The 27,968-nt window shown below is 39.4% G+C and overlaps 2 protein-coding genes across 4 annotated transcripts in view; one reads left to right on the top strand and one right to left on the bottom strand.

The window, feature by feature from the left end:
* Positions 1-42: 42 nt before the first annotated feature.
* On the bottom strand, positions 43-6,791 carry LOC131771340 (pituitary tumor-transforming gene 1 protein-interacting protein). The gene is made up of 7 exons (XM_059087116.2): positions 6,593-6,791; positions 4,615-4,670; positions 3,408-3,513; positions 2,212-2,320; positions 1,989-2,054; positions 1,775-1,821; positions 43-1,038 (listed from the first exon to the last, which is right to left on the bottom strand). The coding sequence occupies exons 1-7, from the start codon at positions 6,774-6,776 to the stop codon at positions 959-961; spliced, it is 648 nt and encodes a 215-aa protein (XP_058943099.2). The 5' UTR covers positions 6,777-6,791; the 3' UTR covers positions 43-958.
* Positions 6,792-9,749: 2,958 nt separating this feature from the next.
* The window catches only part of LOC131771362 (sacsin-like), a 23,150-nt gene continuing 4,931 nt past the window's right edge, over positions 9,750-27,968 (top strand). The window contains exons 1-8 of one of the 3 annotated variants that reach the window (XM_066172985.1): positions 9,750-9,859; positions 10,330-10,378; positions 11,652-11,752; positions 13,297-13,407; positions 13,678-13,825; positions 14,458-15,466; positions 15,709-16,283; positions 16,682-27,849. In XM_066172985.1, coding sequence (XP_066029082.1) covers positions 10,375-10,378; positions 11,652-11,752; positions 13,297-13,407; positions 13,678-13,825; positions 14,458-15,466; positions 15,709-16,283; positions 16,682-27,849 — 13,116 coding nt within the window. In that variant the 5' untranslated portion in view covers positions 9,750-9,859; positions 10,330-10,374. Of the gene's footprint in view, positions 9,860-10,329; positions 10,379-11,435; positions 11,557-11,651; positions 11,753-13,296; positions 13,408-13,677; positions 13,826-14,457; positions 15,467-15,708; positions 16,284-16,681; positions 27,850-27,968 lie in introns of those variants that run through there. The other 2 variants (XM_066172984.1, XM_066172983.1) reach the window with 2 other exon arrangements.

The following is a 27,968-nucleotide window of genomic DNA, read 5'->3' as shown; positions in this document are numbered from 1 at the left end:
TTTAACCTAAAAAATGTTTGAAATAAACGAGAGAGAAGGTGGTTGTTGACCACTTTTATTAGCAATAGGGTGATAAGTAGATGTGTAAAGTTGAGCTTAAAATACTCCTGTCCCCTGGAAAAGATTACATCTCAAACAGGTTTTTTTCTTTCTTTCTAGTAGGAGAATCACTACTCCATAAAGGCATCCCTATTATTCTCATCCAAAAAAGCAGCTACTTGCATGTAAAATATATATTCAGCACTCAGGGCATTAGTTAGTTGGATGCTTTCTGTCACATAAGTAATCTACCCAGCTTAAGTATTATCTACATAATAGGGTTACTGTAAAAATAATATCAATTCTTAATTATAATCAATTTAATCAGTTTAAAACACCACATAGTAATAATTACAAGTGACAAAGCTTGTGTAAAATGAAAAGGATGTCTTTTTTCTTTTACACTGTAAACTAAACAGGGAAAGTTCATCATCTAACTGATATAAATTCTTAAGAACCTAGAAAATTATTTCTAACTACATTCCCCTCAAATGTAAGTTGACAGTCTTGACTCATGCATAACCTATACTGCGAAACTGGAAAAAACGTAGGAAGCTTTAGGTTGTCTGAAAAATTAATCATGCTAAACTAATTTTGTTTTCTTGCCTTAAAACTCTAAAAAAACCTCTACACTTGACTCAAACATCTTGAAATAATATTCAAGCCTCATGCATAGCAACTTTAGGGAATCCCCTATCGAGAATTAAAGACTGAGGATCAAGTTTTGAGGGACTATCAACTTAAATTTAAATGTTACAAGCAGTAATTCTGAATTCATATTTTGCTTTGCAACAATGCATACAAATTCTTGCATTATACTTAACTTCAAAATTAATAATTGCACCCAAATAAAAAAAACCCACATTATACCACTACTCTACTATTTTACAAGAGCAAAAGGAGAAGGCAAGGATTATATTTATGCCACAGCTGCATTGTCAAATCGGTGATAGCGGCCATCTTCCACATCTTCTGAGTCCGCATCTTTTCTGTAGAGACCTGAAAATTAAACAACTTATACTCAGTCCAGATTCACTAACCTGCAGACAGAAATGCGAACTAGGTTTGAAAACTAACTCTTCCTGGTAGTTCTTAAGTTAAGTTTTTAAACATTAAAGTTTTGTTATTTTAGAGAAATTCATAGAACCTTTCCCCACAGTGAGCAGACCATGCCTCTCTTTTTCAAAGCAACCCCACCCACCCCCCTTCCCTTTATCATTCATAAAAAATAAAAATTCCAAATTTGTAAAAATCGATGGCATGACAAGCTTTTTAAACATCTCATAGCCAAATGAACAGCTGCAAAAAAAAGAAAAATTCAGAGCACTGTTTGTGTAATTTCATATTGACTTCAAAGTTTCTACTTCTAAGTTTCTTACTCTTTCATCTCGTTGGGATGATTTTCCTTCATTTTACAATCAAATTCTTGCTCACCACTTTGGACCAAGGTTTTTTTCAGAGCAAGCACACTTTGCTCTCCAAACAAGAACAATGAACAACATAAGGGTCTTTATTGAGAGTGGTTTTTGGAAAATTTTCTTACCAGTAATTGTGTCAATTTGACACGAAGCACCCAAGCCTGTCTAATGGAAATCTTAAACCTTACCATCCTCTTGATCTGACCATTAATAAAGAAATTTACCATCCATCTTGAAACTGAAATACTTTCAGTATTGCATACACAAAAGTACTGTATATTAAGATTGTAAAATTTCAATTAGAATTCCTCATTTACCATATTTCTTCCTGATTTCATCATGCTTCTTCTTTCTCTCTTCACGCCTTCAAGCAGAGAAGAAAAGCCAAAATTAAGTAAAACTACTGGAGGAAACTTAGTTGACATAACCAGTACTCAAATGCAGATGTTTTGATTTTTAGACACTCAGTGTCTACAGCTCCTGTCAGTTACAATAACATAAATTGAAACCTAAAGTTATAACCATGCAAACCTTTCTTTGTGTTTAATCTCTATTTCCTCCCTCTGACGACGCCACTTTGCTTCTTCTTTGCCAGGTCTAAGGAGAAACATTGCAAAACAGTAAGTCTTCTATGTACATTTGCAATGCAATCCAAGATGTAGAAGTAAAGTTACACACAGTAGCCCATAAGTTGGGACAGAAATCAAAATCTTTATCATCATTACTATATGTATCATGTGATTTACTGTCATACCCTCTTAGCTTCTTCTTGCGGCAACAGCAACAGTAGATACAACATCCTAATGCGACCAGTACCACAAACCCTGCCACTGGAATGGCAATGATCAGGACTTTGCCAGATACTTAAAAAAAATAAACAGAAAATGCAAGTTAAATCCCCAGTAGGTATGTTCAGAACAGAATAGATAACTTTTTTTTATTTTAATCTTTCAAGCCTGAGAGTGACCATCATCTCCTTTTTCCTTGCAGTAATGCTGCTGAATTATTCATTAAAATCAAGAGAATGAAGAAAATTATTGCCAACTTTAGGAGCTTTGATTTCAAAACAAATTCTCCTTGTCCATACCAAGAGAAATGTACAGAGATGAGTATGGAGAATATAGATACAGATGTTGGGGCTTAAAAGGGTTACTAGTAACCCTTTTCTCCCTAACATCTGTATGTATATTCTCCATACTGTTCTTTAGACATTTCCTAAGGTGCTGATAAGGAGAATTTTTTCAACAATCAAGAGCTTCATCTGTCGGAGATCATTTACTTCATTCTCCTGACTTTAATGTGTGATTCAGGGGTGATATAGTAGGGAGAAATAAAATGTTAATCACTCTTAGGGATCAAAGGGTTAAGGCTCAGAGTGGTCATTTCCATATGGGTGAAAGCAATCTGCTATCAATAAGAACCCTGAGCACAAAATTACATCAAATCAATGTTTACACAATACATCATCCAGTAGAAAAATTATTGGAAAAAATACATCCACTGTACATAATAAAAATATTCCTTCCAAAATTCCATTTTGACAGCAAGTAAATGATGCAGATCATGTTGTTTAGTAAACAACACACAAGTGAAACTTCTTGTTAAAAGTAAAATAATCTTTAGAATAATAGGGGAAACACCCTGAAATAAATTCCTCTACAAGCTAAAAAGCTTATTGAACTTAATAGCATCTTTCTACCAAATTACAAACGAATTACATATATGATGGTTGATTTATCTAGCACAGAACTGGCCATTCTCTCACCAACCAGTAAAATCCTCAATCAATCTACTGTACATTCACTATACAACTTAGAAATTGTACTTACAGTAAGGCTATCAAACTTTGACTTAAATATTAAGAAACAAAACTGTGCACTGTACATCTAAAAGGGAAGAAGTAATTTCCTTTACAAAGACAGGCCACCTTGAACAAACAAATTTACTCACCCACACATTGCTTGTATTTCCAATCCTGGCTTCCACAAGCTTTATTCATTATGCTTTTTACAGAATCAAATTTCACACACTTGCTACTCCCCTCACAAAATGCACACTAAAGTCCAAGAAGAATTTAATGTAAGATAAGGAGATAAATGTTTTTCAAACAAGTTTTGGACTAATTTGCTGTGATTATCATGACTGGGCAGCCATTTTGTTCTCTTCAAGCACAAGCTGTATGATCAGAAGTATACCTGGCCTTATAAGGGCAGAAATAATATTTTACTGCAATTGTCCGTATACTTCTGTCAACCACTGCCTTGTCTATAACTTTTAAAGATTAACTATTAAATCTTCTCCCTAACAATTAGTAACTGTTAAAAAAGTCTTTTCCAGTACATTTCCTTCATATGCAACCCTATTTTTTCACACAAGATCTCATTAGTAATTCTCCTTACTATCAGCCATACAATTCCTTTAGTTTAAGTTTGGAGAATTTAGTATTAGATGAACAAACAATCTGCAAAACTTAATATTTTTCTATATTCTCATTACTTCTCTGCTTGATATTAAATTGGTATTATAAGGAGAAATTCTGTCTTGGTCAATCATGGGAGCTAAAGGGTTAAGTCTGAGATCGCAGAGCTCCACTGTGATAAATACTTAACAGTGGCTCTAAATACAGGCAAAATGAGGCAGTTCCTGTTTTCTAACTAGCTTACTGACCAGGAAATGTGTATCTAGTGTGTTTAAGTAAAGAACAATGCTTTATAAAGAATGTGAAAAAAAATTTTAAATTACATGGACAAATGAGCATATTTATACTGTTAGTTACATAATATTACTTTGTGAAAAGTCACACTGCTAAATCCTACACAAGTGAACAATACATTATCAGTACTAAGTTTGGGTCCTATTTGCAATCAACTCCACAGTGTCTTTCTTGCCTTCTAAGGATTACCTCCTTGATTAGCACAAGGGTAAAATTATTTTGGCTAAATACTACATTCTTTACAAGGTTGATTATTCATCAAAGGTAAATATTGATCCCATTATTTTTGACACCAGTTCTTGTTTTCATGGCTTTTGATTTCGTTGTGATTCATATGTTAGAATAGCAATGAAAAATACTTGACCAATATCATGGCTACCTAACCTAGTGCTGAGTCATGAGTCAATATGATTATGTAACAGAACATATGAAGACAGCACTCACCCCATCCTGTTCAATACAATCTTTGCAGGTCTTGTTACTGTATTGAAGGCACTTGTCTGTAAATGAGTAATAACAAAGTACAAAAATTATTTTAAAGATTGTGATTACTTTTAGAATATACAATCCAGAACTCTCAAATCTTATGTATTGAGCATAAAACACACAAAAATGAGTTCAATCTTTGGCTCTCACCCTGAAACTGTAATTTCTCTCACATTTAGGGTTTCTGATTTAAACTGCTGATTTTTAGATAGCAAACGGCTGCTTTATAATATCTATAAAACAACTCAACCTTTTAAACATAATTTGCTCCTTGTTCCCTTGCACTTGCTTTGAACACTTCCCTACATTGGAAATTCTTGCTCAGAATAAAGGAATACTTATCTCATGTACTTCAGTTTGTTCACAATTTTCCAGGAGAGTATGCCCTCCCCCCCCCCAGATATCCCCTCCCCTCCATGGAAAGTAGTGTCTGTGACATCATGATCAATGGCCGTGGGGTCAAAAAACTTCCTCTTCAACAAATTGAAGACTCTAAATGATCTCTATCAAATCAGGGAAGTTATCATCCAAACTAACCAAAGATCTGCCTGTCTAGGCATGCAACTTCCTCATTGTAGTCTCGCTTGAACCACTCAAAACAAAGGTATTTTTTAAGGATAACCAATCAAATTCAACATAAAACAGAAAAATTTCCTTTTCTACATATTAAGAACATTTTTCAGCTACCGTATTAACGAATCTTATCTGGCAAACTTTGACTGGCTAATTGATTGGAAAGAATGTCATGTTCAAGCAGGACTTCCTTGAAAACTGATAAACCCTATTTCAGTATTTCAGACAATAACATCACAAAAATAAGCTTCCGTGATCTAAGATAGTGACATTTGACCAGTGACCAAATCTTTCTTGATTCTGAGGATCACATCAGCCCAGGTTGTTCCCACATACATCAACAGACGTAATGAGTACTTACAAACCCTACATAAAGGACTGCATGTTTCATAAATAATCCCAGATTCAAACAATTCAATTTGTTACAGGCACAATGATAATTCTCTATACATTAGATACATGCCTTTTTTGTCCTTTTAACTGTACAAGCCATCTTAGGAAATAATTATTCTCAAGTAATGCTAAGTGTAAACATGACAGTGCAATAACTTTAATTTATATCTGGGGTCCCCTAAAAAATTCAACCATGATCGAGCTTTTTTCACTTGAAATACCTAATCTAGAGACAAACTTGAACTCAAGATAGTTGGTGTTTCTGATAAAATTCCAAACACAGACAGAGCTTGAAAAGATAGTCAAATTTATAACCTTAATTTGTATCTCGTTCTATAAAATCTGGTTTCACGTTAAAACCTCTGTAAGGGCAAAAGACATAATCTGTCACCAGTTTGCGACGAGCATACTTCTCCTCGAGCAACAGTAAGACTTGCTTATCTAATGTGTCATCCTGATATCGACATCTCGTGTAAAGTAAACAAATACAACGAAAAAAACAGCATAATACTAAAAAGAACTGTAACATTTTCGCAGGTCTTGAAGACCTATAATGCTGGTATACAACTTATTCGCGTTTTTTTAACACTTGAATTTTAATATCTGTCTATAATCAAGCTATCAGAAATACCCATAGGGATAAAAATCAAATGAGAGAAGAATTGAAAGCCAGAGTACGTACTTATTTCAGTTTTGTAGATCACGTGAAAATCGAGTCGCCCCTCAAGGCTTAAATTTATCGTTGTGTACACACATTCTGTACATAACGATTCCCCTGTTAAAGTCGTTTCTGTCTGATTCAGAGCTACCGCACGTAACTTTGATTCATAACGTGTCAAAGAACATCGCTTTACGTGTTTCAGATACATCGGAGGTCCGTGATCGGACGTGTGAGATATTGAATTCCTATATATGGCTCTGAACAATCTACATTCAAACAGACGATCACTTCATCAACAATTTGACCCACCTTCTGCTTCTTTAGTTCCCAGACATAGTTGTACAAGGGAAATCTGTATCAAACAAACCAATAAAAGCACGAAAGCACACGAAACAAGGTTGTAAGGACGCATCATAACTCGAGGCCCCAGTGTTCTTTCCTCAATAAAGATTTCTACGCTGTCATATGAACTCTGGGAAGGGTATGACGTCATCACCTTTCATTGTGTTCGGTTGTTATTGACATCATCCACAAATTTGATTGGCTTGTTAAAAGTTGTAATTGTGATTTATTACGCTTGAAAAAATTAAAATATTCATTTCACTTTCTGTTAAGGTTGCCAAATGTTTGTTATATCAACCAGTTATGATTCATTTATTCTTCGAGAACTCGACTCGAGCTGATACGTGGAGCCCTCCACTGGGGGTGGCGTAGTGGAGATGGGATTATGTTCCCGAAAAATGATTACAATACAATTATGCTTTGGTGAATCATTGACGCTTTATCACTCGCTAGGTTCGGAAAATTTGTAAAAAAATGCTCTATCATCGATGCACTATGTGTTTTGTCGTTGTTTGTCCGTTTTTTATTTTGCTTTCTCTCTGCCTCATTCGACATGCTTAAACGTAATGCTGGGAGACCTTCGGGGAACCAATAAGGGTCCAGTACATCTTTTCGAGGTATATACACTGGTGAGCTTCCGGGATAAAATTTACGTAAGAACATGGAAAGGATATTATAAAGTTTTCTCCGTAACTGGAACCGCTTTGTTTGGGTTTTTCCTTCTTTTTATAAGTTCTCGAGAAATTACTTATTGGCTTTGCGATTGGACTTCGCAAGGAAAATTTCCGTAAAAGTTGAACAGAACTAATAAATCATGGTTAAAATGAATGAATAGGTATTTTCTTAAAGATTTTCTGATGTACTCATCGACCGCTGATTACAATACATCGGCCTCGAATTTTAAAGGAAGTCTGTTAGGTCACAACAAGAGACTAGAAATAGTTCAAATTCTCTCGGTCACTTTCGGCGCATTTCGGAAACAGTGTCGCATCAATTTATCATGTGCCAGTTACTTGCAATCTGTTGGTGTACATATTCCCCGTCCCTGTTACCCTATGCATGTTAGTTTAACTCTCCATCGCAAAATGATATAGATCACAATGAAATGCAGGCGTTATGTCTATCTCTAACGAGATCAGACGGGCCGCTACCAGCACAGAGAACAATCCCGAAAGAGATATACATGTTTTTATTAACATTGACTCCCGTACAAACTGTCTCCAAAATATTGGCACACCCAGAAAAAATATCTACAAAAGTAAAAACTTCCCTTCAACGAAACTCGACACTTTCCAGCTTGAAACTTCTTGATACGTGTTTCAGTTGAGTGATGCATCCGCTATTAGAGACTAAAAATAATTAGTAAATAAATAATGCTAAAAATTTTATACAAAAATGCTCTATCATCGATGCGCTTTCTGTTTTGTCGTTGTTTGTCCGATTTTTGTTTCGTTTCCGGGAAAAAGTCTCTGTGGCCTACGAAAGAATTCCTGCCACATTCGACATGCTTAAACGTAACCCTCGGAGACCGTCAGAGAACCGAATAAAGGTCCAGTTTTGAGGTAAACACACTGGTGAACTTCACCGAAAAAAATTTACTAAAGAACATGAAAAAGAGACTATATCGTTTCTCCATAACTGGAACCGCTTTTTTGGCTTTTACTTTCTTTTTATAAGTTCTAAAGAAATTATTTATTGGCCTTGCGATAGGACTTAGTTAGGCAAATAGCCTTTCAAAATTATGAGCTTGTCATGTTTTCTTAAAAAAAGAGTCAAAATATTCTGACAAATTAATCGCTGTCAAAGAGAGAAAGTATGAATATTTTACTCGGTGACTCACCTGTATTTGAAATCGCAGTATGAAGCACCAGTTGATTTACACATCAAATGCTTTAGAAGAAAGTAGATCTTAGCGACAGAAATGTTATGACTATCTTAGCCGGAGCCTGAGATCGGATTAATCAATTGTGGTTATCCGGGTAGTAGTTTTAGGTCGAACCAGTGTTATCCGAAACCAAAATAGAAGGACCTTTCAGTAAATCCAAGAAACTTTAGTTTTATAAACTTTTCAAGTTTCTGATCAAGCCATCCTTGGTTTAACATATAGGAAATGATGTTTACTTCGATCTAAACAAAGAAAGTCGAAAATGAACCAGAAAGAAACCGGATAGTGATGCTCCACATAATTTGTGATCCATCCTTTCATTGCTAAGTTTACAAGGTTAACACAACTGATGAAGGATCGCTTTTCAAATTAGCTTTGCAAGGAAAATTTCTGCAAAAGTTGAATAGAACTGATAAATCATGATAAAAATGAATGAATAGGTATTCTCTTAAAGATATGCTGATTTACCTATCGACCGCGGATTACAATTCATCGGCCTAGAATTTTAGCGGAAGTCTATTTGGTCACAACAAGAGATTATAAACAGTTCACAATCTGTTGGTCACTATCGGTGCTTTTCTGAAAGTGTCGCATCAATTTTTCATGTACTAGTTACTTGCAATCCGTCGGTGTACATATCCCCCGTTCTTGTTTTACTTTTTCATATTCGTTCAACTCTCCATCGCATAATGATATAGATCACAATGAAGTAGACGGCGTCATGTCTATGTCTAATGAAATCAGACGGTCCGGTACCAATACAGCGAACCATCCCGAAAGAAATATAAATGTTTTTATTAATATTGACTCCCATACAAACTGTCTCCTAAATATGGGCACACCCTCGAAAAATACCTACAAATGGAAAAATTAAAGAGAGGTGAAAAAACTCACCTGTAACGAAAGTCGCCACTTTCCATCTTGAGAGTTATTGACGTGTTCTAGTTTAGTGATGCATCCGCCACTATAGACAAAAAGATACTTAAATATCAAATAATGCTAAAAACTTGTCCTGAAAATCAAATCTAACCCTTCAAAAAAAGAAACAACAACAACAACAGAAAGGAAGACCATCAACCAAAGATGAAAGCATCTCTATAAATTTCCTCGTGTGCATTTTTCGTTTGTTTGAGAGGACTAGCTTTTATTCAGAAAAGATAAGCAATGACGTATGTGTAATGGTTTTCCGAGAAAATGAGACTAACCACGTGACATATCGTTTTTAACCAACTTCCTGAATTTCTAGGAAACAAAATTTTCTGTTCTTACGAATCGTTTCTAACACAATTTACCTTCATTTCGCCGAAGAATTTGTGGCAAAAGATGGATTTCATGGAAAAGACGACGAGGTTTGTAAAAACTAGCCCTAGAGTTCAGTAAATTATCTGAATTTATAACATAATAAGAAAAGCTCAGGCGAAATTGCAAAGGTGTGAAGTCAGTTAACCTAACAAAAGTCCTTGTTTGAGTCATCCGTTTGCGAAATAAGCATCAATTATGGAGCTGCAACGCGTAATTTTAGTTATCGTCAGTAGAAGCATCAACACCATCCAAATGCTTTCAATATTGAATCTCGATGCAGTTATGTAGCAGCAGTATTCGCAAGGAATTTCACCAAGAAATGGGCAAAATACACTATGTTGCAATTTTGAACGTAAGAGGGGTTTTGAAATATTCTCATTTACCAGCGGTTGAATTTCGCATAAAGAGCTCATTCACCGGCATTTGCCATGTAGATCAGTTTATGATATACAGCAGCGAAGTTCAGCCGGAATTAACTTTAATAAATTTCTACTATAATTATTGAAACACTTTTTAGATAAGCCATTCTTACGAAGCCAAGGATTCCATCGTATCATTAACAATGGGTGAGTAGCAAGTTTGATTTCATGTTTTCCACATGTTATCTTTGTTAAAACGCTAGGAAATGTTACGTACTGTAAGATATAAACCTTTCATAAACGAAATAACCTCCGTGCGAAGTTGGCTCCATGAAATGTCACTTCTCTAACTACAAAGAAGCCAGTAAGAGTTTTAAACATCACGTATTGGATACCCCACCATTGGCTAACCAGGTGGTGAAGACGTCAGATAAATGCAGATAGATAATATTTAACGCTACCCAGGTACAAGAGGCGGCATTTCAAACTGGTAGGCAGTGTAAATAGACAAGCAACACTAACAGGTAGTGTTAAGCATCAGGCAAACGTAGCAGAACTTATGCTACAGGGGGAAGCTATGTGTAGATTAAATATGCAGGGCAGAAAAGATGCAAGCAAATAGGAAATAGACAAGCAGAACCTCAGTACGCTATACAGTTGGTAGGCAGTGTAAATAGACAAGTAACACTGACTGGTAGTGTTAAGCATCAGGCAAACCACGTAGCAGAACCTATGCCACAGGGGGAAGCTATCTGTAGATTAAATATGCAGGGCAGAAATTTTCAAGAGTTGGTAATTTTACTTGATATAGAGTATAACCACAGTCATTAACAGAGGAGAGAAACTGTTTGACTGCAGACAAAGACAAATTGTGACTGTGAGTAGTGAATATGAACCTGCAGCTTAATAGGGTCATTTAAAATCATTGCATGTATGCATGCAGACATGCAACACATAACCACAATGTTCTGTTTTGACAAAGGATACTGAAACAAAGCAACTTCGGGGTTAGTAATTAAATGCTGAGTGGTCAAGGAAGGTAGCAATACATTGTTGATTAGATGCGAGACATCATGGTGATGCTATGTAGGAGATGCTAGAAGTTAGATGCTTAGACAAAAGACAGAGACAGATTGTGACTGTGAGTAACAAATATGAACCTGCAACTTAATATGGTTATACAAATCATTGCATGTATACATGCATACATGCATTACATAACAACAATGTTCCATTTTGGCAAAGGATACTGCAACAAAGCAACTTCAGGGTTAAGATTAGTGCTGAGTGGTCTAGGTACACAGTAATACATCAGTGACTAGATGCGAGAAATGATGGTGATGCTATGAAGGAGATGCTAGTAGTTAGATGCTTAGATCCCAGTGGTTAGACATCTGCAATTTTTTCTTTAAGTATTGAATTAATGAAAATCATGAGGGAATTTTCTTGATAGTCACTGACAATATCATTTTCTTATTAGCAAACAATGATGACGATGGATTTGATTTGATTAGGCCATCTTTGATCCAGCAATTAAGAACCATCCTAGATCAGTACCCAGATGATGGACAGATATTGAAGGTATGAAGAAATCAAAGTGCTCTGTGAGCAAACTCGTGAATTGACACATGATTTTTTGGATTATTTTTAATGTTATCTGGTTTAGGGAATTTTGTGGTTGATTGTCATATCTAGAGTACGAGCAGTAGTTCAGTGTTTGCTAATGTAGCAAAGAAACAAAGTAACGTTGGGATAAGAAGGCATTACAAATATAATGATCATGCTATTGCATTTGACAAGGGTGGATGATGTCATGTGTTTTAAACATATATCATTTCTGTTTCTGGTTCAAAAGAAAAGGTCGGAAGTAAATGTGGGTAAAAAGTGAAATTTACTGTCTCTCATTGTAAATATTAGAAAATCAAGGCAATACTGTCTTAATGAAAACATTAATGATTCCCTCTTTATCAAATGAGAGAAACGGGAACGAGTTTTGAGTGATATAACTAAGCCAAGACTGTCACCGTCATTTTGGATCTCCGCCTGGGTAGATTTTAGTCACGTGCTAGGCAACGTACTGAATCAATAACAAGATAGAATTTCATTTCAGGCCTATTTATCAATTTTGTGGTGTATAACTTTCGCATTTTAGTACGTAATATGTATTTTGAATCTTCAAATTGTCTTGAAACTTAAAAGAAAATTGTTCTTTAAAAATTCACTGAAAATCGGTAGCTAAAATTGTTTGTTTAGGTGTTATTTGATTTTCGTGTTAACTTGTAATTTCGTTAGTCGCCGGCATCATCTTCTGTTTCACACAGGAACAACACACGATACGAAGCGTAATGATCGATTCTGTCCTCAATCTCACGCCGTAGCAGAAAAAGCTTTTGAACATCTGTAAACTCCGAGCGCTTCGCAGTAAAGGATATTTTCAATGAATCTTCGGATTGTTTTCAAGTTCAAGGATTGTAAATTACAATTTTATGAAAAACGAAGGTTGTTCTGTTATTTCAGTGTGAATCCTTGCATGCCTGCCAGTCGCTGGCGCCGCTTGTTGAAACTAAAACGAAAAAAAAAAACCCTTTTAAGATTATCGTTGGCTTCTTTGTCACCCCACCACTATTCTTAGCAACAAAGGTCTCCATTTGTTTTTTGTTCGCCAAAAACTATCAAATGCACTCCAAAGCGTAAAATCGAAAAAAAGTTTACAGGAATCGACCAATCGAGCGAGCGAGCGAGCGAGCGCACGTATGCCATTTCCCACATCGTAGCTACCACTCGCTCTTGCGCATGCGCGCAATTCACGAGTTAAAAAGGGCCACCACAACCAGTCCTCTGAAAGGTGGAGGGGGGGTGGGTTATTGTTACTTTTAGACATCGATCCTTTCAATTGGTATTATGTGAGGGTTAAGCGAGTGGGGAGTGCCAGACCTCAAGTCAAATATCACAATTGGGTAAAGAAGATAACTGTTTATATTAACACTTTGATTTTAAAATTTTGTATGCTGTGTTTATATAGAACAATGATGCATACAAGAGTTTTCAATTCTTTTCATTTGTGTGCTTAATATCTTTTCTGGTCTTCTGTAATTTACATCTTGAAATGTATTTGGTTGTATCAGGAGCTCATCCAAAATGCAGAGGATGCACACGCGAGTCATGTAAAATTCCTCCACGACAAACACAGCTATGGCACAGCCAAACTTCATCACCAGGGTATTGCTCAATTTCAGGTAAATTTGTTTATCAATGTGCAAGCTTTACATTCCCTTTACTTTTCACTGTTACAGTCAGAAATAGCTTGTTGGCTTGAATCGATCAACTTTGAATTTACTTATTTCAGTATTAAGCAACAATTAATTTGTTGTTAAAAGCTCCATATAGATTAGACTCAACTAAATCTGCGTGGCTAATACAAACTGGTCTCCTAATTGGGAATAACACATCCTGACTCATTAATTGTTCGTTTTGTAAAGTGACTCCTGATTGTTTTCATGTATCAGGGCCCAGCACTTTATGCATATAATAGCGCCCAATTTACAAAAGATGACTGGAAGGGCATACGTATGTTGTGTGATAGTATCAAAGTCAAAGACCCGATGAAAGTTGGCCGTTTTGGTCTTGGCTTTAAGTCTGTTTTCCATATGACAGGTGAGTCTCTTGAATCGCTATGTTCTCAGAACCTAACGTGAATGTTTCCTAGGAATTTTTCATTATATTGACCGTTTGGATTGATAGTTATAGCTAAATTCTCTGAAAGAATCCTTTAAATGAGTTTTAGTTTAGATTATTTTCTTGTCATTTAGTATTTGTTTACATATTTTATTCTTATTTTATGTGAGCCTCTGGCTTGGGAGTCTGTGTTATCACTCCTTACATTTAGACAAAAGTTAAAAAAAGTTACTGGTTCATGATTTTAAATTGTAATACTAAGAATACAAATAGACATCAAATTCACCAGAGAAGCTTACCATTTGACGGAAGGTTGCAAATTTTGGCTGCGCTTTAAATTGTAGGATTTTTCAGGGGAATTTTTTTTGTCGCTGATTAATAGAAAATCGAAAAATTGGCCGAGGTGGAAACCCGGAAAATGTTTGTACTTAAGGGTAAAATCATGCTTGTGCTATCCTTGCAGATACAATTATTACCTTCGTGTAATCGTATTTATCTCTGCTATGCTTGCTTGGTGCTGTGAAAAGCAACAATTTTTCTCCGATTTTGCAAAGATGTGTACATATATTCGATTGTTAAAATGCGACAAAGTTATATGTGTTCGTTTTCAGATTTACCAAGTATCGTAAGTGGTTCGCAGATTGGAGTGATTGATCCGCACGAAGAGTACTTTAGCGACGAAAATGGCAAACGAACCGGTCACAGGTGGCGATTGAAAGAGGACCGAGACATCATAAACAGCATCCCAGACCAGTTTCAGCCATACAAAGGGATACTCAATTGTACAGAGGAAAACTTCAAACAGGGATCCTATAATGGGACATTGTTTCGTTTCCCTTTAAGGACAGAACCATCCAAGTTATCGCCGACGTTATACACTACCCAAAAGGTGCACACGTTGTTTGAAAGTTTTGAGGCAGATGCTCATTTGATCCTTCTCTTTCTTCAGTATCTGGAATCCATAGAGCTTTTTGTTCGAGAGGAAAAGGACAGTGACGCCAGAAAAACGTTTCAAGTCCGAATCACCAATAATACCCTAGAGTTAGTGCGAGAAAAGAGGAGTGAGTTTCGAAGCAAGATCTCATCAGGTGAACTATTGCCAGAAGCTGCTTGGGTAACTTATCCTATTACAATCGAGGCAATTACCTACCCTAAAGGCTTCCCAAGTACGTCAGAGCGACATTCGTTTCTGGTTACTAACTACTTTTGTGGAGGAGAAATATCGTCAGAATTTAGAACCTTGGCTTCAGATCAAGATCTCAGCTATCTGCCTTTGGTAGGCATCGCCATGGAGTTGCCAGAACGCCCTGGACAAGAAACGCCAGACATGAAAGGCCACGTATTTTGTTTTTTACCACTACCAGTACAGAAGACAAGTTTGACAGGATTGCCAGTGCACATCAACGGCTTCTTTGCTTTGAGTCAGAACAGGCGATACATAAAGACGCCTACAGCTGAACAAGAAGATCTGGCTGAGAAGGAAGGTCAGCCCCTGACTGACAAGTCATTGTTATGGAACCAGTGTCTTCTGCAAGAGGCCATCCCTAAAGCGTATGCTTCTCTGCTGCTGGATGCTACGAACGAGCAGAACTACAACGGGCAAAGCGAAGCCGTGTACAAGTAAGCGTATGTGCCCCTATAATATAATTACCTCTTTTTGCTAAAACTATATGTAGCAAAGAGCTCAAGAAGATGAGTTGACGGAAACAGCTGAAATAGATTGAGACATGCAGTCGGTCTCCTTTAAGACTGATTGTGTCTCTATTGTTGATAAAAGTCTACTAACTCAGGTTTAAACAGTTTATGGATCTAAAAGTCCTTCTTTAGTTTAAACAGTTTCCCATAATTTCTCCATTGAATAGAGCATGGCCTGATACAACTAACATCGATCAGAAATGGAAAAGAGTGGAGAAGCCCCTATTTGAGTTGCTTCTTGACAAAAGCATCATCTACACTCCGGCTCGAGGAGGAAAATGGATAAAATTGGCAGACGCGATCGTTGAAAGACTTGCAGGAAGTGATCCTAAGGAATTGCTGGTGAACGTTTTTCTTGCAGCGAATGAAAACGTCGCCTGTTTACCCGAACACGCTCTAAAAGCCATTTGCTTGTACTCAACGTTGAGTGCAGAAGTAACACCTTCGTTGACGCGAAGAGTCCTAAAGAATGTCCCCTCTAGCTACTCAAACTTAACACGGTCAGAAAAACTTTTGCTGCTGAAATTTGTACTCAAAGACGGTTGCCTTTCTGACCTACTTGGATTGGTGCTATTACCAATCTCCAACGAGCACTTCATTTCGTTTTCTAATACAGGAGAGGCTGTTTATATTTCGTCACCAGCACATCCCCGTGAACTTTTACCGTGTCCACGACAAAAGTTCCTTGATGAGAACATCGACAAAGATTTGTCACGAAAACTGGATGCAGTCGCAAAACAAGGTATTCAAATTGGCAGTAGTTGTTACAACAACGAAAAGAGCCATACGAAGAACTAAGCTGGTGCTTTGCATCTGAAAAAATATTATACTTAATCCTTCTAGTCTACCAGGTCTAGAACCTTGAATTGCAAAGTGCCAATTTAAAAGATCATCGTATTTTATCCCACGGAAGAAATCGAGACAATTGAGATCTCTGAGTTACCTTTTTGCTAGCATTCACAATTCACAATTATTTTACCTATTATTTTCTCAACTTTTATGATTTTGTATGGTAACCTGTTCCATTTATGCGAGACCTGTTTTCACAATAGTGCCGTATTTAGAGGCAGTATGTCTGAAGTTTTTCACATATAAAAGCCAATTAAGATTTGCTGAAGAGTCACGTTACTTTTCGAACAGGATGCACTCAATTACGGCATTTCACCAAAGATGACGTTGCCAGACTTCTCCGGTCGTCACTCCCACCTGGATGGTTAGAGGGACAACACATTTTGTGGAATCCTGGAGTCGGAGGCCATCCGTCCAATGACTGGCTAGGAAATTTGTGGGCATACCTAGGAAAGAACTTCCCCTCTGTAGACGAGCTTTGCAGACTTGAAGGCCTGCCACTACTTCCACTTGATATCTCTGAAGCTCCGATTACCCTCGTGAGACTTAAGCAGCTATCTGATGTTGTGGTGAGAAGCCTTCATGGCGATTCTTTAGACGACGCTATTGTCGGAACTTTGAAAGAGCTTGGAGTTACAGTAATGCGAGGATATCCAAGTTTCCTTGGCCTGCACCCTTCCGTTTCGAAAACGTTTGTTCATCCGCCATCAGTTCAAGGGGTCTTAAAAGCTTTGGAAGCTTTTCTTACCTTAAAACCCACCGCCGTGCAAACCACAACAGACGATGGTAAACGATGTTTTAGGAAGTTTGTTGCCAAAGCCTCTTCGTTAAGTCCAGATGAGAAGAAAGTCTTGAACTGCATACCGCTGTTTGAGACTATGTCCGGAGCCTTTGTTTCTAAAAGTGATGGCCTTTGCGCTGCACCTGACGAAGCGTTTCCAGTGAAAACCCTCAGAGATCTCATCGACATTCGAGAGAACGATACAAAGAGACTAGCAAGCTTGTTAGACATCCAAGTCTTGACACGTTCTGAGGTTTTGCTTGAGGTGATATTTCCGGATGTAATAGGTCAGCGTTACTCTACTGAAGAAATTGACAGACTCATGGGATTCGTGATGGATAGATATCACGTTTACGCCGCAGAGGATGGGCGATTTCAGAATCAGTTAAAAGACCTGCCCTTTGTCTCAACTAAAAATGACAGAGTGAGACCTAAGGAGGTGTTTGATCCCAGAAAAGACTTCTTAAAAAGAATTTTCGTGGAGGAAGATGTGTTCCCTGTTGGAAAGTACGATCACCCTTCAGCTCTAGTAATCTTAGAGTGCCTTGGCATGAAAAGCGAAGGAGAAATCACGGGGCAAAATGTGTACGAAAGCGCAAAAGCAGTGAATAACATTTTTGACTTTTCTGCAGCGGAAATGAAGTCATCAGCGATCATGTCATTCCTAACAAGCAATCCGGCAAAACTTGAAGAGATCGTCTCTGGAACGTCAGGTTTAGGAGAGCTCGGGATGCATCTTAAGGGTATTCCATGGGTCTCTGTGATGAGACGAAAACCTGACGACTTCCCCGAAAGTCTTCCGTTCTGGGGAGAAAAGCACACACAACCTTATTTTCTAAAGCCTTCCGATGTCAAGTACAAACAAGCAGCAAACATCATTGGATCGACAAAAGCACTTGTCAAAGCTGAGCCGTCTGGCCAATTAACTCGCTTCTTTTCATGGAACGCAGACCCGGCTGTTTTGGACGTCGTGCAGCACTTGCAGAATGTAATCCGAGCCTACAGTCCACAAGACAAGCCGCGTTATATTATCATCGCCCAGGAAATGTACACCTTTCTCAGTTGTGCAGATCATGACGAAGTACTTGCTGCTTTGGAGAATGTCAAGAACCTTCCGTGGATTTGGAACGGAGATGGATTTTCTTCCCCTAGATTCCTGATATCTCAGAAACCTCCGATTGATCTGTCACCATATATCTGTTCCCTTCCCTCAGAGGTGGCAAGATTCTACAAGCTGTTTGCAAAGTTTGGCTTACAAGAGAAGTGCGATGACGCATTCTTGGTGGAGGTTCTTCACCTAATAAAGGAGAAGTACGATAATCACCCTCCGCCTCCTCCGGCAGAGGTACGGAAGGACTTGCAATTGTCTGTGGACATTTTGAATGAAATTAAGCCAAACGTTGGAGATCAGTTGCCGCCTGAACTTCAAGAAAAGGTGCTCATTCCGACACATGTGGAAGACGACGCGTATGTTAAGCTTGCACCAGTTGAGAAATGTATTTACTGCGAGCATGATTGGCTAGAAAGAAGTAACCACGGTGGAGAAGAAAATGAAGGCATGGGATATTTTTATGTACATCCAAACATTCCAAACAGCACAGCTGAACTTTTGCACGTTCCAACGTTGATGAATCGAATGTTGGAGCCAGACGAGCTCGATTTTGGAGAGGAATTCGGACAAGAAGAAAAACTTACCCGTAGACTTAGCAGACTTCTGGAGGACTACTCTGATGGCTTTGCAGTACCCAAAGAGCTTGTTCAAAACGCAGACGATGCAGGTGCCACTGAAGTGAGGTTTCTATATGATGAACGAACGAACCAGGATGCCATGACTTGTCTGATTGACGAAGAAATGAAACACTGTCAGGGTCCTGCTCTGTGGGTCTACAACGACGCCGAATTCAGAGACGAGGATTTTACAAACATCGCAAAATTAAACGGTGCTACAAAAGAACAAGAAACTGAGAAAATTGGCAAGTTTGGACTTGGTTTCAACGCAGTCTACAATCTGACAGACGTTCCGATGTTTTTGAGTAGAAATTTCTTTGTGATTTTCGACCCGAACAAATTCTATCTTGGAAAGGCAATAAGAAATAAGAGCAAGCCTGGAATAAAGATAAATCTCAACAAAAACACAAAGAGACTTCGGAGTCTCAGCAATCAGTTTAAACCGTTCAATGGAATATTTGATTGCGATCTTCACCTGAATAAAGACGACTACTCGTACCCTGGCACTCTGTTCCGTTTTCCATTACGTACCAGAGAGCAAGCCATTAAAAGTGAAATCAAGCAACTTCATTACGACAACGAACAAATGAAAGAACTCTTAAAGCTTTTCGCCTCTGGTGCTAAGACCCTACTTCTCTTCACGCAAAATGTGATGCGGGTTAGCATTTACCACCTACCGAAAGACTCGAACCTTTCCTGTCCACCTTCGCTTCTGTTTGAAGTTAGCAAGTCATTGTGTAGAGAAGGGATCCTAAGGGAATTGTCTTTTCCCGTTCCACTTTCCCATGCTGCTAAGAAGCTTAGTAAAGAAGAGCAGTACCTTTTGCAACAGTGTAATTTCTTGCAAGCATCATCTGTAGTTGCGAAGAATGCTGATAGCTCCATGCATGTCGTTCTTTGTTCTGCGCTTACAATTGAAATTAAGAGCACCATTACGGAGAGCGGAAAACCTTTTGTTGAAGCCGAGGCCTACAAGCCAAATGAGTCTCAGATTTGGCTTGTTGCATCTTCTATGGGCAAAGGACTCACAGTGCAGTTTAAAAAGGATGACAAGAGTCTATTTCCATCAGCGGGAGTAGCTGCCAGATTGATTTTCGATGATTATGGAAAACTCTTACCAATACCTGTTGTTGATCAAGTCGCTGCGGATGTGCAACGTCCTGAAGGAAAACTATTCTGCTACCTTCCACTTCCAATTAAAAGTGGGTTCCCGGTTCATGTTAATGGGACGTTTGCAGTGGCTTCCAGCAGGCGAAGCTTGAAGGAGAAGACAGCAGACGATAAAGATTCCACTGGAGTGGAGTGGAACAATAGTCTCATGCAAGACTCCGTATGTGAAGCCTATCTAGACCTTCTAGAGGACGTTAAGACTTTAGTTGCTGACAAATACCAGTTTTATTCACTGTGGCCTAGAGCGTGTGAGGTAGAGCAAAACTGCGAGCCCCTTGCGCGTTCGTTCTACCAAAGTTTGGCAAGTGGAGGCTACTCTCTCTTTTCCAATGGAAAGCAATGGGTGAACATCAATCATGTGGTATTCCTGGAGCCTAGCTTTCGGTATGATCCTAAAATCGGACAGCTCTCTTTTGAAGTTTTGACGTTTTTCAAGAAAGAGGATACAATAATCATTGACCTTCCAGCTGAGATCTACCAGTCATTCGTCAGTTATGATCTCGTGACAAAAATCCAGGATAAAAACTACAACAAGAGTAAATTCTTTCGTGAGTTATTCTTTCCAAACATTGCTTCGGTTCCACCACACCTGCGAGACCACTTGGTATTGTACGCACTTGATGACATAGATGGAGAGTTTGACGATTTAATCAAGACATACGCTTGTATTCCAACCTCACCAAATGGTCGAAAACTTAAGTGTCCTGCCCAACTCATCAACCCGACCAAGTTAGCTGCCTCTCTGTTTAGCCCAGGGGACGAAATGTTTCCATCTGGAACAAGAGATACGTTCCTGAACGGTTTACGCCTTGCCAAACTTGAGCAACTTGGAATGTTGGCAGATGATCTCCCGTGGCCAAAACTTGCAGAAAGGGCGCAGAGTATCAGTCTACTAGGTGATCATTGTAGTGATTCAGCGTTAAAGCGTACAAAAGATCTAATCGATCATCTAGAGAGAAATTTGTTGCATGTTAATGAGAATCGTGCTTCATTTGAATCTCGGGACACATTTTTACAAGCCAGATTTTTGCCAGTCCTTCAGAAGCCTGAAAGTTTCCCACTCCCATGGAAAGCAGATGAATTTCACTTTAAGAAAAGCAGAGTATTCATGTCTCCTACAGAGACCTTTCCGAAGAGATTACAGAATTTAGTCTGCTGCACTGAGCCAGTACTTGATTTACACTTGCCAACCATCGTCCAAACGTTCCTGCAGTTGGACAGGAAACAGGCTACATTAGACCATGTTAAAATGCAACTTAACATTGCCGCGTCTGCAAGCACACAGAATCTGGAACCCTCTGAGATCGACTGCTTAAAAGAAGTTTGCTCGGCAGCGTACAAGTATCTCGAGGAAGCTCTTTGTAACAAGTGCATCACAGAGGAGGAAGTAGGATGCCTTTTTGGCGGGAAAAAGTTTATTCTTTGTGAGGGGGAATTTGTTTTAACGGAGAAAGTAGCTTTCGAGCTGAATTGCGATTGTTCTCCATATCTTCGCCAGCTTCCACAAGATTTAGTAAAGCGTTTTGCAGGCTTAATGAAAATTGCTGGAGTGAAGGCTGCTTTCGATGCCAACGATTTCATAACTTCTTTAAAGCAAATAAAGCAGACATTTGGGGAGGAAAATCTCGATGAGAAGAGCATTCAAGTAGCAGTTAACATGGCTGTTCAACTGGGAAATATTTTAAAGAGCCGTAGTGCACAAGGTGTCGAAAATGAAGGAGAACAAGAGACAGTCTTTCTTCCTGATTCCATGGGTGTGATGAGACCTGTTGGTGATCTCTGTATGGGAGATTGCGACTGGATACCACACGAAAGTGGTGTATGTCTTGTAAATGAAATGATTCCTTTTCCAGTGAGTGCTCGACTTGGTGTCAAGACCCGTCGCGAGGAAACTCTAAATCGTTTCTCTACTGGGATTCCTTTTGGACAAAGCGAACTACTTGAAAATCGTCTAAGGCGGATTCTTACAGCCTATCCATGCGAGAAAGAAATACTAAAAGAACTTCTTCAGAATGCTGATGATGCACAAGCAACAGAGATATGCTTTATCAACGACCCTCGCCAACACTCAGACGAAAAAGTATTTGGAGACTCCTGGAAATTGCTCCAGGGCCCTGCGTTGTGTGTGTACAATAACCGACCATTTACGGAGGCTGATATTGTAGGAATACAAAATCTCGGCGAAGGCAGAAAAGGAGACGATCCTAACAAAACCGGCCAGTATGGTGTTGGTTTCAACGCTGTGTACCATCTAACGGACGTACCGTCGTTCGTCTCTAGTAGTGAGGCGATAGGGAACGTTTTGTGTATATTTGATCCCCATTACAAATACGTACCAGGTGCAACTGAATGGAAACCAGGAAGGATGTTCAGAGAAGTGGAAAAGGTCAAAAACGTATTTCCAGACGTCTTCTCTTGCTACGACCAGAAAGAATGTCCTGTGCAGAATTCTACGATGTTTCGTTTCCCATTACGAACGGAAGAGATGGCAAATAGCTCTAAGATATCCAAGACCCCAGTAACACCCGACGCGTTAGAAGAAATGATGAAAGCACTTAAAGAAGAACTCTTCGAGGTTCTGATCTTTGTGAACAACGTAAGTAAGATCACCTTGTGTGACATAGACCCTACATCTGGAGAAAGAAAAAACACTTATTCTGTCACAGCAGTATTGTCGAAGGAGCACGAAATGAAAAGGCAAGAGTTTGCCACCTTTATCAAGAATCTTAGAAAATCAGGTGAACAACCAAGCGACCTTTACCCATATGACATCGAGGTTAAAAAGTGTTCGTATGTTCTGAATCTACAAGACAACTGTGGCAACCAAGAAAAGTGGCTAGTTGTTCAGCAAGTTGGCTTTGATAAACAGGTGCAACCAAGCATAATAGATGCTTACAGAAGTGGGGATCTGGGAATGCTACCTCGTGGTGGAGTTGCCTACCTTCTGGAAAAAAATTCCACACTTCATGAGCCTGCAAATAGAGCGAAAAAAGCTTACTGTTTCCTTCCACTTCCTCTCGAGACTCATCTCCCATTGCACATCAATGGACACTTTGCATTGGACCATGAGTCAAGAAGAAATTTGTGGAGAGACAAAGCTGGTGATTCTCGCACCGACTGGAACAATGCTGTGCTTGAAGACGTGATTGCATCATGTTACCTGACACTTCTGGATGAAGTCAGGAGTTTTCTTCACTTTCCAATCTCTCCCACTTCGGCAAAAAGTAAACCTCATTGCAACAACGATGCTTTGTTTACAAAGATTTATGAGTACGAAAAGCTTTTCCCTCTGGTTATTTCAGAAGAAACCTACTGGGCGACCTTAATACGAGCCGTTTATCGAAGGATGGACGAAAAGGGCTTAAAACTCCTCCCAGTGGTGAGACGTGGCAGATCAGAAAGGAATGACGAGAATACTCAACTTACGTGGCTTCCTCCAACAGGTGAGGGAAAAGAAAAGGCATTTTTCAATGATCTGGGAGCAAGTGATTGTTTTGCAAAAAAACCGAGATGCTCCTTTTTTGAAAGCGACCCGGAAAAAGAGGAGAAACGAAGAATGGAAAAGATGAGGAGGTTCGAAGACATTCTTCTACAAACAGGCTTTAACCTTGTGAAATTCTCGTATCTTGTGTATGATGCACTGAAAAAATCTGGCGTGGAATCGCATTGTGTATCGCCTTCTGCAGTAATGGCGTTCTACAAGACTTTTAATGATGACAATCCCCTATGCTTTGTTGGACCTATGTCTGTTCATATAAAAAATACGCCATTTAAGGAGGTTGAAGACGTCTTGTTAGTTTTGAGCTACTGCAAGGATGACGAAAACTTCTTGGAAAACCTGTCAGGACTGCCTCTACTCGTAACACAGAACAAGCGCCTACACACGTTCAGTCCAGATGATCCTAAGTATCTATCGCTTCATCATGGTATCTTACCACAGAGCAGTGAGATGTTTGTCCACAATGATATAAGACTTCGCATCTTTAACGCCTCGAAGAGTCAGAAGTCACCTGTGTTTAAACGTTTTGGAGTGGAAGATTTTGCCAAATTTTTGGATGGGACCCTACCACATGAGTATTTTACCAGCAATGGCTTCGTTCCATGGTACCCGAGACAGGAATCAGTGCCTTACAGGCAATGGGTGGAAGCAGTTTGGAAGTTTCTGAATGAAGAAACAAAATGTCCCGTCAAGGAAGAAGGGAAAACTCCATCACAAGAAGAAGAGATTGAAATAATCAACACAATTCTTCAACCACTGTCAAATTGGAGTATTCTTCCATGTACTGAAAAAATCCAGATGCTACCATCGGGTAGAACAGAACACTTCCTTGTTTCCCTTAATCTTGCACAGGCTGTACTTGATTTTTCAGGCTCCGATATCGATGCCGATATTTCCAAACTTGTTGAGGCTTTTAGGAAGCTGAGCCTAGCCGAGGTGAACTACAATTTCTTGCCTCGCGACTCAAAGAACCTTGCAAGCAAGTTGGTAGCATCACTTAAGACACCAGAATCGCTTTTAAAGTCATTGGAGCTTAAAATGGCAACGAACCTGAATGCTATTGAGGGCAAATTGACGAGAACAGAATGTCATGACATTTTGGCATATTTCAGTCGTAACGTGAAGAGACTGCAGGAACGCGACAAGCTTGCACTAATGAAACTGCCATTCTTTCAAACAACACATGGGGGACTCACAAGTGCTTGCTGTGAAACGATTTGTGTCCTACCTCATGGTATCCCACGCAAAGAAATAGAGGAGCTAGGGAGTCGATTAAACGTGGTGTTTTTGGAAGAACGGAAAAGCCTGCTTCCACTGTACAAATTTCTCGAATTCAAGTGTGTCTCCGCAGTTGACTTCTATTGTAAATTCATACTGCAGAACATGGCAATTTTTAGCAGCACGGCAAGATTTACTCATCTTATGCACATTCGTGACGTCATTTTGCCAGGACTATCACAAGGAGACATAAGCGACGAACAGAAACTGCTCGAGCAGAGGCAGCTCGAGCAGAGGCAGCTCGAGCAGAGGCAGCTCAAGCAGAGGCTGCTCGGTTGTTTGAGTGAAATAGCTTTTGTTCCCTTTACAGATGGAAGTTTGAAGAGGGCGTCCTTTTATTACGAACCTGGACATGAAGTTTTCAGTGAATTGCTTCCTGAACACATGTTTCCCCCAGAGCCATTCAACACGCCCGAATGGCTGGAGTTTTTGAAGAAAATTGGGCTGACCTGTGAGGTTTCTGCAGATCTTTTTCTGAAGTTTGCTACTGAAATTGAACGCGAAGGTGCAACACAGAAAAATGATGTAACTTACCAAAAGTCCAAGGTACTAGTGCAACACCTGTTCTCCCGGGAGAATCTTGTGGAAGAAGGGTTTTTGCATTCTATTTGTCACATCCGGTTCATAGCCACTGATCCAGTGGATGCCGAATTACGAGCAATTCATCCTCAGTTCGGTGCGGGAAAGGATGGCCAGACTTCCTACATTGCATTTAAGGATTCTGTGTTACCAGAGCACGGTAAGGCAGCGTGGACAACGGCATTAATCCTTCCACAATGGGCAAATCCAAGAAAATATGTGTACTTGATGAGATACAAAGGTTGGAAAAATGAGGATGCCTTCTGTGATGCTGTCACCTCCCATCTTCAGATTCTAACTGAGCCGAATATGAATCAAGTTGTCTTTCACTGCCAAAATGTATGCTTTCAACTGGCAAAAGAGAACGACATGGAAACTACTCGTGATCAGAGGGTGACTAGAACGTCAGTCATGTTGAAGATCTACGCTTTATTGCAGAAAAACACCCCTTTAAGTACTTTCGCGAAAGAACGACTTTGTCATACACCCTGTATTTTAGTGCAAGAAGGTCAACGCTTTGTTTTTGCTAATCAAGTGGTTATCGAGTTATATGAGAACCTTGAAATCAAGCAGTTTCTATACAGAATGCCAAACGAATTAAGTAGGTTTTCGAAACTCTTTAAATACCTGGGATGTTCTCCATGTGTCACACCCTCTAACTATACTATGGTATTAGACATGCTGCACGAAAAATGTCAAGGCGAAAGCCTTCACGTAAGCGAGGTTTATTGCGCTTTGAGAGCAGTCAAAGGCCTCATGGAAACAATGCAAGACTCACCCAATGCAGCTCAGGTTATTTCGTCGTTGTATCTCCCCGCTACCTGTTCTTACAGCGCTTGCTTGGACAACAACAACGGGAGACTTAAAGTAGTACTGATGAAGGCCACCGAGCTGATCTTCGAGAATACTCCCCTCTATCGTGATCGTATCAAAAACTTCAACGCACCTTTTGTGGTTGACCTTGAAAGAGCTGACGTAAGCTGCAAAAATAATGCAAACTACGAAGATTTAATCATGCTGCTTCCTAGTAAAGTCCGACCACACATGATGTCATGTGTAATTGAAGAAAAGTTTTTGAATTCCAATGATAACGCCAAAGGTTTTGACATAGGTGCTGCCAGTTCATTAAGGAGACAGCTCCACTCAGAACAGTTCTATCGAGGAATTGTGAGACTTCTTCGCCACGTCCACCGAGGTAGTAGTCTAGATCAAAATGTGGTCACAACTGTTAAAGGCGGTTTGGAAAGAATTGAATTCCTTGGAATGACAAGAATCCTTACTCATTTGGTTCACAACGGGATTCCTATCAGAGAGAGTGAACGCGAAGTTTCATACTTTTTAGAGAAGGTTTTAGACTCCGGTCACCAATTCTGGAAAGTATATGTTAACGTAGGTGACGACGTCGAAGAAACCATGTCAAGGATATCTCTCACGTTGTCAGAGGTGATTGCAGAAGTATGCAACGGACTTCTGCGAGAAGCCGCCATGTATATCCCAGTGATGCTGGTCACTCCACCTGGTAAGATTTGGTCTTTGCTAGATAGCATGGGGATTCGACAAGACGATTCGAACGTCAAAGAAAGAGGAGATGTTTTTCCACAACCAGGAAGCTTCATACCAATAGCAGAACACAACCTTTTAAATCCAGCTTTCAAATCCTTCGAGCCTGGGGAATATGTTGGATACGAACTGGATGATCCAAGTCTTCATCTCGAAGAAGGGGATGCTATTTTCATTTATGCTGTGATTATCAAAGACGTATCTGGCGAGAACGTCAGCTTGTGTGAGAAGTCCTACCAAATAGACATTGGACATGAAAAGGAACAGAAAGTTGCCCGTGCCACTGAGCTCTATAAATTTTACCGTCTACAAGAGATAGCATCCTCTGCTACAGTCCTTTCTGATCAGGAAGGAAGCTCTCACTTTTATGACAAGGAGATATTTGTCGACATCTCGAGAATTCTTGAAGACGCATGGAAGCTACCAGGGAACATCAGAAGACAAATTATCAAGAGACTCATTTTGCAGTGGCATCCGGATAAGAATCCTGGAAACGAAGTCTTCTGCACGGAGGTATTCCAGCATATGAAAAATGAAATTGAGCGACTAGAACAACAGCGTAGATGCTTGGAGACCGGGGGTCCTCATAGATCTTACGGTGCGTATTTTAACTTCTGGGGAGCTCGTGCAAGGCGATATAACTCACAGCGCCAGAGATACAGAGAAAACTTCATTGAACACTATGGGTCTTGGAGCCACAGATCGCGATTGTGGGAAGTTCCTCCTAGCTTCTGTACCACCAATCCCCAACCTGCTCAGGCACAACGCTGGTTCAGACAAGCTGAAGCTGATCTGGAAGCTGCTGATAACGACATTTCCACTGCAAAGCCGTCTTTCGTTTGGGCTTGCTTTAAATGTCATCAGGTAAGAGATTGAGTGCACAGTAACTACTTCGAATGTGTCACTAGTAATGAGAAATCCAAGGGAACTCATACAACCATAAAACTAGTAACGAGCCAAGTAGCTTATGATGGAAGATCTGA

The sequence above is a fragment of the Pocillopora verrucosa genome, chromosome 10 (genome assembly GCF_036669915.1).
Source record: "Pocillopora verrucosa isolate sample1 chromosome 10, ASM3666991v2, whole genome shotgun sequence".
In the NCBI taxonomy this organism is placed as follows: domain Eukaryota; kingdom Metazoa; phylum Cnidaria; class Anthozoa; order Scleractinia; family Pocilloporidae; genus Pocillopora; species Pocillopora verrucosa.
The sequence above is the reverse complement of the archived record's forward strand: the minus strand, read 5'-3'. Positions and strand labels throughout refer to the sequence as shown.

Excerpts from the sequence above, each read along its gene's own strand:
- LOC131771340 (XM_059087116.2), bottom strand. The coding sequence starts at position 6,776 with ATGACGTCATACCCTTCCCAGAGTTCATATGACAGCGTAGAAATCTTT. Across the intron at positions 2,321-3,407 it reads GAAATACAAGCAATGTGTGG|TATCTGGCAAAGTCCTGATC; the intron begins GTGAGTAAATTT and ends ATTTTTTTTAAG. Across the intron at positions 2,055-2,211 it reads CGCAAGAAGAAGCTAAGAGG|ACCTGGCAAAGAAGAAGCAA; the intron begins GTATGACAGTAA and ends GTTTCTCCTTAG.